Here is an 8,464-nt window from a genome sequence, read left to right on the forward strand (position 1 = left end):
TCACACACACATATATATATATAGACATTCTCAGAGAGCCGTGCTGAGCCCACCTCAGAACGACGACGAGCCGTTGTGCAGTGGCGCTGCTTCTTCCTCCTCCGTCTTCACCTCACCACCTAGACGCAGATGGTCGCGGCTGCCCATTTGTTCCAGCCTCCTCTGCCCTTTCCATGGCTTTGCTCAGATAATCTTGGCTCATTCATCGAAGCTGCCGCTGCTGCTACCATTCCCCTTTTTTTGCCCCCCCCCCCTCCCCCTCCCCTCCCCACCGCTGGATCGCTCTGCATTTCTCCGCTGTATATGTGTTTGGGTGAATGTATGTGACCCTGCTCGCTTTTTTCGTTACTTTAAGTCGTGTAGTTGTCCATCACGCAGTGATCATGAGCCGTCGCTCGCACTCCAAGCCCGCCGAGGCTGCGGCCGGCGTGCCTCCCACAAAAACCATTGCCCAGCTGCGGATGGAAGTCGATCTGCTTGAGAACGCTATCAAAGATCGCAAACTCTTGTTCCTGGACCTGTGTGAGCAGAGGAGTGCGTCGGCGGCCGCGGACGAAGACGCTACTCGGGTGACGCCCCCCGAAGATCCTCTGGAGGAGGCGCGCCGGCTCGCCAGCCGCAACGCGCTCCTGCGCGATGAGCTCAAGGTTTTGGGCGCAATAGAGAGGCAGTACGCGAATGACCCGCGCGTGCGTGATAAGCGCAATGAAGTGCGACTGGTGCAGATGCAGATTGCACAGGTAGAGCGCGAGGTCGATACGCTGCAGATGGTGAAGAAGTGGCGCGACGAGGGTCTGCGCGCGATCGGGCGCACAGAGGAGCAGACTCGACGCATGCGCGGGCAGCAGAACGAGATGAACTCGCACTTGAGGGAGGAGGTGCGGCAGCGAATGGAGGAGCTGCGGGAGCTAGAAAAGACGGACATGGAGGTGCATACGCGGTTCGTGAGGCTGCAAGATCAGGTGAAGCTGTCCGTGACAGACGCCGATGTGCAACAGCTTCGACAAACACTAGAGGCGCAGAACGCGGAGATCGAAAATCTTTCCAGCAAGGAGGCGACGTGGCGGAAGCAACGCGCATCGGTGCGCGAAGAGGACTACCGCGTAGTTGCGAAGCACAGCGGCGAATGCGCGAAGCTCGCCGAGGAAGAAGAGCGCCTCCAAGAGCTGCTACGCCAAAAAGAATCAGAGCTGAAGCGAAGCTACTATCTGTTGAAGCGCTATGGAACTGCACCCCGTGCACCGATGAGCGACTGAGGTAAGGATGAAGTGGGGGGCTTGCTGCCCTCCACTTAATCTCGTAGATCTGTGAAGGCGAGCACCGTCAACCGTTGTCCGGGTTGACTCTCCGGTGACACTGTGCATTGTGACCCCCCCCCCACACACACACACCACCACCACCACACACACCCTCCGCCCCCCAACTGCCTTGGTGCTGTGTAGAAGTGCCTTTTCCTCTCCCCTTGTTTCCTTTGTTTTTGCTTTCATTGGTGGTGGGGCTACACACACGCTGCGGGTGCCGCCGCCACTCTTTGTCTGAATATTTATGTGTGTGGGTGTTACGCATGTTGTGGTGCCCGCTCTCCGCTTGGAATCAGTCTTGCTCATCAGAGCATCTGGAACGCGCTGCGAAGCGAAAAGAAGAAGACGCGACCGCGTGTACCTGTGTAGTCAGCGGCCTCCCCCCCCCTCATTGTCTCGGGTTGTCGAGAGAGAGAGAGAAAGCCAATTTGTATCCAAACCGGGATGGCGCACACGCTCCTTCTGTCTGTATGCATCTGTGTGCATAATGTCTCTCGTGGTGAGCAGACCACTGCCGGCTCGGGTCTTGACACTCGAGCGGCTGCTAAAGGTTCAACGCCTAGGGTCTACACGCCGCTAGTACACCCTGCTTTAGTTGTTCTGGTTTGCCCTACGTGTTCTTCGGCGAACTCCGATGCACATGACTGTACTCGACTTCACTGGGCTCTCCTTTCTCCTCCTATCCTTCGCTACGTTCACCTTGACCCCATCCTTTCGCCCAACAACCCGCTGCATCTGCTGGCGGGCGGGCGGGGGTTCGAATCGGCGGCTCGGGTCTGCATGGGCGTGCCATCCTGCTCGTATCCCTTTTTTCGTTCGTTACATGGACATTTCATTCCCCGTCGGTGGCCCGCCCGCACATGCACACATACGTTTTTCTTTCCCCATATAGGATTTTGATTGCTTAGTCACCGAGCTTCCAAAGCCATCAGCGGGTGAAGCAGTGCGTGCGATATAAGCATACAGACGCGGAGAAGCCCTCCCTTGTGTAGGCGTGAGCGTGCGTGTTGAGTGTGCGCGCCGTCTTCACGGCCTCTCTCTCCCCTCTCCCCTCTCCCCTCCTGCGTCTCTCCTCTTTCCCTCTTGTAGTCTAGCCTCCTCCCTCCCTCCTTTGATTGGCCCTCTGCTGGCTTTCATCTTTCGCTTGTCGTTTCTTTACTCTTTTCCTCATTTGGGTGCCCCGCTTCCCCTCCTCCACCTCCGCCTCTGCCGGTTGTACATCATCACTCGCTTCTTTCTCGCTTTCCTTTTTCTTTTCGTTTTCGCAGCTTCTTTGAGTACGTGTACGTGTACGTGTGTGTGTGTGTGTGTGTGTGGCTCTCTCTCTCTCTCTCTCTCTCGGCGCTCCAACGAGCGATCGTCGCCGAAACCCTCCCTCCCTCCCTCCCCTTGTCTTCTCTGTCTCTTCTCACCGTGACACCGCCCTCCTCCACCCATCTCTAAAGGCAGACACATACACGCTTCGCACGTGCCGCTCTGCGTTCACCTATATATACACACACAGGCTGTTTCCTCTCTCGTTGCCGCACTCCCAATAAGCGTGCGAGCAGAGGTTGTTTTTTTTTCTTCGTTGTTAATCGACCCCTCTTTCCAAAAAAAAAAAACAGCAACAGCAACAGCACCATAAACTAAACAAAAACGAAAAGGTCACTCTTTCGTCTTGTCCACAGGCGCACGCGCGCTTTCCTCCCCCCTTCCCCTACCACTGCACGCACACAGACAATCACACAGACAATCACACACACGCACACACACACACACACACGCGAGGAGGCGCATCCACACACTCCGGAGTCGCTCACTCGCTCTCTGTTCTCTTTTTTTTTGCTTTATTAAATTTGACTTTGCGCTCCTCGTGAGGACCTCACTTGTCTTGGTTTCGTGTGGGTGTTGCGCGCATGAGTGTCTCGCTTCCTTGCCGTTGTGCAACGATCTTTTATCTTTTTTTTCCTCCCCCCCTCTTCACCTCTTGCGTTCTCCCTCTCTTTCTTGGTGTCTCTCTCGTTTCTTGTGTCTGTCTGTATCTGTCTCTTGGCCTGGTACTCCTTCTCTTACTGGCGGTTGCGTATCTTATCTGGTGTGTGTCTTTCTCTCTCCTTTTCTTGTGTGCCTCCTTGACCCACACCTGACACGTGTAACTGAACCTCTGGCTTCCCCCCTCCGCCTCTGCGCAGCTCTCGCCACTCTGACACACACCAGGAGGGTACATCTACTTTGTCTCCCTCCCCCTCTCTCTAGCGCTTGTCGTCGTTTCTCTTCCGCTGAGTTGTGTGTGCCCACCGGCGTCTCTTTCCTTTGAAAAAGAGAGCGTTTGTTGTTTCTCTCTCCGTCTTCTTCGCGTACGCCGCTGTGAGCACGTCTCGCGTGTGTTTCCTTCCCCTTCCCCCTTCGCGTCATTTGTTGTGATGATGCCGCGGTCCGACGGGGAGGCGGCGGACGGTAGCGGAACCGTCGGCAGCACACACTCCAGTGGCCATCAGAACAGAGTATGTGTCGCACCGCAGAACCCTGCCCGATCCTTGACCATAATGTCAAGCAGCACCAATGTATTCAGCCTTGTCGCCGCCACCCCGGATGTAAATATCAGCGACTACCAACCGCTGCAAGCCCCACGAACCACGACGGTGCACCATGTGACGATGAGCAACGGCAGTGGTCCGCCGCTGCAGCGGACCTCTGCGTCGGAATTTTCGAGTCTCGCCGGTATTCGAAGCCTGCGCAGTGGCGCCAACACCTCGGCCGCCTCCGAAGACCAGCCGCTGCCCATGCTGACAATGCTACCCTTCTCTTCTGCCTCGAGCGTTACCAAGTCAGCCGGCAGTACTGGCGTTGGTGTGGAGAGCGGCACTGGTGGGTCTGGTGCCGCCACCACGGGCGCAGCAGCGACGACCGCAAGCATTGGCCCGGGCACCTCGTCCGCTGGTCGCTCTATGACACTATTGGAGCGTCGAAACAATCGCGAGCGCAGCGCTCTGAGCCTCTCATGTTTGTCAGGGCTGAATGTAGAGAAGCTTCAGGAAAGCATGCGGGAAGCTAGTCTCGTCCTCAATTCTCAAGAAACACCGGAGCCTGTGTTGCAGGGATGGTCCAAGACTGTCGCCTCGGCGGCACTACTGAGTGATTACGCCATGCCATCTGTATGCGCATCGCCGCCGGGCGCGCGAGACGTGCCTCACTCCACGGCTGCGCACTCGGCGCGGCAGGCCACTGCCAAGTTTCAGGGTCAGGCACCACGACCCCCCAGCAGTAGCGAAGACAGCAGCGGCCCCCGCCGCAGTCATCCCATTTCCACCTCGGAATCCAGAACGATCGATGCGATACCTGGAGCGCTAAAGGTAATCAGCTACAACATCCTGGCGAGCCGGCTAGCCTCCACTGACTTGTACCCCGCCTGCCCACCGTCAGTGCTGAGTGAAGAGTATCGACTGGACCTCATCAAGGAGGAGCTCCGACGCGTTGACCCCGACATATTGCTCTTGGAGGAGATCAGCGTGGCGGCGCACGAGCGCACGCTCGGGCCTTACTTGAGAACGGCGCTCGGGATGGAGGGGCATCACGTTGTCATCACTGATCGCAACGGAGCTCCTCGCTGCGCACCGCTGACGCAACAGTCCAAGGCGGCAGCCGCGTTCTCTCCTGGTCTTGCTGCCCCTTTTGGAATCCCCTGCAGCGCTGAGAAGAGGCCGAACTCGGTGAGCATGACGGCTACATTAGCCGGAGCGGCTGCGTGCAATAGCGACGCTTCCGCTCGGCGTGGCGCGGCCGGTGGTGCCGCGAACAGCCCCGGCGACGGCGACAGGAGGAGCAACTCGCCCCATCTGCCGCAGCTCGCCGAAACGAGCTGGAGCCGCCGCTCCAGTCGGCGCAGCAGCGTCGTGGCTGCGTCTCGATTTCCTGTGAGCTCGTGCGGCACCCCGGCCATTTCGCAGAAACGTGGCGAGGCGTTGCCCTTCCAGCACCCGCAGCCGTTCAGCATGCCGCCACAGGAGATGTCGTGCTCCTTGCTCGAGGACCCGCAAGTCCAGCCCAAAGCGATGACGGATGAGGAGTCGATGCAGCGAAGTTGCAGCGCAGTGGAGTTCACCCAAGGTGCCGCAGCGCGGGTGAAGCGGCAGACGATGGGGTCTGGAGCGCCTCCAGCAGTACTTCGCGCAGAGAAGGCCACTGAGGAGGCCCTCGGCCACCGGCGAGTGGAGATGGACGGAGTGAGCATCTTTTACAAGGCGGCACGGTTCCGCGAGCTAGAGGTGATGCCGGTGCTCTTTAACCGTCTCGCCGCCGCGGAGAAGCGACTCACCCGCTACGAGCACAAGAAGCTTCAGGTGGACTCGCACAATGTGGCCCTCGTCGTGGTGCTGCAGGATACGCAGGTGATCGGGGTATCTCGCATATACGTGGTGGCTGCTGTGCATCTCATCTGGCAGCGCGTCAACGCGCAGCTGTGGCAGGCGCATCAGCTCCTCCGCGTCATGGAGGGACTGAAACACAAGTACTGCAAGGGCTACGTGGACCTCGTCTACCCAAGTGGGCGTGGCTCCATCGCGTGCGACAGCGCAGTCACCCTGCCGCCGAGCATCATCGACACCCCGCTGATGCGAGAGGGAACGCGGCGGCACGTGCAGGACGATGTCGCACCTCAACCATTGCTACCAACGCCGCTACCGCTGCAGCAGCCGCGCGCGCTGTCTGCGCGGTGCCAAAGCATAGTACCCAGCCGCACCACTACTGAAGCCTCCGATCCGGCTGGAGACAGCGACGGTAGCAGGCTCTTCAACGCCGCCGCCACCGATCGCATGCGCTGTAGGTACGCGAGTGTGTGCTCTGGCGTTGCCTCGTCGCCCACATCGTCCGTCACGTGCATTATCGGCGGTGACTTTAATGCCGAGCGCAGCGGGCCGGTCATGGAGTACTTGCTCACCGGCAGGGTGCCAGGGGGGGCGGAGGTGATGGAGTACTGGCGAGCATCCAAGTCGGAGTCGCCGGTGCCGCTCGACCGCACGGATGAGCGAGGCACCGGTCGGGCGACCGCCAGGGATGAGGTGAATGCGCTGCGCCCCACGCCTCCGTCCCCGTCAAAGGTGCCGCCACCGACACTGTGTGGTGTGCTGAGCCCCGCGAGGCAGATGATGATCAGGATCTCCCCGCACAACTCTATGCACTCCTCCTTATCTTCTATAGACTCGCCACCGTCGGTGCTGCCGCGTCGCGCGACGAAGTCTCCGCCCCGCAACTCCGTGAGCGATGCTGCTAGTGCTGCAGCGACCGTTATCGGGACAAGTGACGGCCTCTGCCCCCATCAGCCATACACCCCGCTCAGCAAGCGGCCATTCGATCTCTACCCTACCCGCGTCTCGGACGGAGTGCTGTCCCCGCACAATAGGGCAGACAATCCACTGCAGTGCCGGCGAGACTTGGCGAAGGGTACCACCGTCGCCGCTCCGACGTCCCCGCGAAGGTCTGCCTCCACACCGAGTCCGCAGCCCGCTGAGGATGGCCTCCGCTACAACCCCGGAAGCACCTTCCCAACTCTCTTGTCGACCTCGAGTAGCCTCATCGACACGCCGAGCTGTGGCTGTGATGATGGCCGTGGCGGCGGCAGCAACCTTGCAGCGGTGGCCGCGTCGTCATCGCAGCATGCGCTGTGTTCTGCGTCGGCGAGCCCCGCTCGCTGTTGCAGTTCGGATGCTCAGCTGCCACTTCTGCGACCCTCGATGTCGGTGAACAGGGCTTTCACTGTGCATGCCGCCTCCCCAGCCTCTGCACCACAGACCTCGCCGTCGCCTACGCGGCGGAACGGAGGCTCCGCCACCATCCCCGAGAACCACCGCGCGTACACGCGACGGCGCACCTTACCAGACATGAGCAATATCGAGAGTAATGCGCTGGAACACTCCCGTAGCCGCAGTGGCAGCGAGAGCGGAAGCGTGCTGAGCACTGCGTTTCCCACGAGCTGCGCAATGCGACTCGCCGTGCACACTCGCCACGACACGCTCAGTGTCGAGTTGGGCGAGCCTGACTGGGAAAATGAGGAAAGCCGCGGACGGAGCCCCATGCTGGAGGATGCAACCGACGGTGCATCGTCGGCGCAGCCGAGCCCCTCTCACGATCACCACGAGGGAGTGGGTGGTGCAGGCGGGGTCGTAGAGAAAGGAGAAGTGAACGCAAAGCGGCGGCATCGCATTCAAGCGCTGAAAAACTTCGCAGGTGCGGACGGCGGCGGCAGCGGTAGCAACGCCTCAGCGAGCTCGAACCATGGATCGGCGATGGGTGATCACCGGCTATCCATGTACGGCGACCCGGTGACGCCGGCGTCCCCGCGCGCACGTCGGAAGCGGCGGCCCGCCGTCGCTGCATCCAGGGACGGGGCGCCAACCCCTGCTTCGCCTCAAGCCACGCGCCATTTCTCCTCCCAGGCGGCTCCGCAGTCGTCGTCAGCGGCGGACTACGACTTCGCGTGCTCGACGGTGTCTACGTCACCACCGGTGTCTCTCTTATGCCTGCCCACGCTCATCGCCAACAGCGCCTACACCCCGTCCAGCCCGCCGGTGGTTCTCATTGACGACGTCGTGCACAAGATCCGCTTGAGTGACGCCTATGCCCCGTACTGCTACCGCCATCCTTCCTACGTGTCGGCGGTGAACCCGTCCACCAACATGGAGGGCAAAGTGCTCGACCACATACTATACGAGGATGAGCACGTCGTGTGCGGCGGGGTGCTGCGGCTCGGAGAGCGACAGGAGCTTCCGAATGCGCGGGTGCCGAGTGATCACTATATGACCGGGAGCGTCCTGATCCCGATCCAGGAATTGCACCGGGCTTGAGGCGTGGCTGGCGGTTTCTGTTTGAGGGGGAGGGAGAGAGGGAGGGATGGCGGAGCGCGCAAAGGGCGAAGAGGTGCAGGGGGTAGGATGCACGGATGTGCGCGCGCAGCGCGAGGCATACAAACCACCTTTTTTTATGTTGTCGTTTCGCTGTTTGTCATGCGTTTCTCGCACATCCACGCTCACTCCAATTCGACGGCTCCCTTTGGCTTTCTCGAAGACGCTATACACGCACTCACGGACACACACACACACACACACACACACAAATACACTCGCATAGGAAGTGTACACTCGAAGCACCAGGCCTGACGGAGATGTGCATGTAAGAAAAGAAGAAGT

General features: G+C 60.0%; 2 protein-coding genes across 2 annotated transcripts; both read left to right on the plus strand.

Moving 5' to 3' along the window:
• Window positions 1-383: 383 nt before the first annotated feature.
• On the plus strand, window positions 384-1,256 carry LMJF_28_0900 (conserved hypothetical protein; the record flags this gene model as incomplete). Its single annotated transcript, XM_001684319.1, has 1 exon — window positions 384-1,256. The coding sequence occupies one exon, from the start codon at window positions 384-386 to the stop codon at window positions 1,254-1,256; it is 873 nt and encodes a 290-aa protein (XP_001684371.1).
• A 2,450-nt stretch (window positions 1,257-3,706) lies between these two features.
• LMJF_28_0910 (endonuclease/exonuclease/phosphatase-like protein) lies at window positions 3,707-8,122 on the plus strand (the record flags this gene model as incomplete). The annotated part of the gene is made up of 1 exon (XM_001684320.1): window positions 3,707-8,122. One exon carries the CDS (start codon window positions 3,707-3,709, stop codon window positions 8,120-8,122), a length of 4,416 nt encoding a protein of 1,471 aa, XP_001684372.1.
• Between the last annotated feature and the right edge of the window lie 342 nt (window positions 8,123-8,464).

Source organism: Leishmania major, chromosome 28, assembly GCF_000002725.2.
Source record: "Leishmania major strain Friedlin complete genome, chromosome 28".
Classification (NCBI taxonomy): Eukaryota; Euglenozoa; class Kinetoplastea; order Trypanosomatida; family Trypanosomatidae; genus Leishmania; species Leishmania major.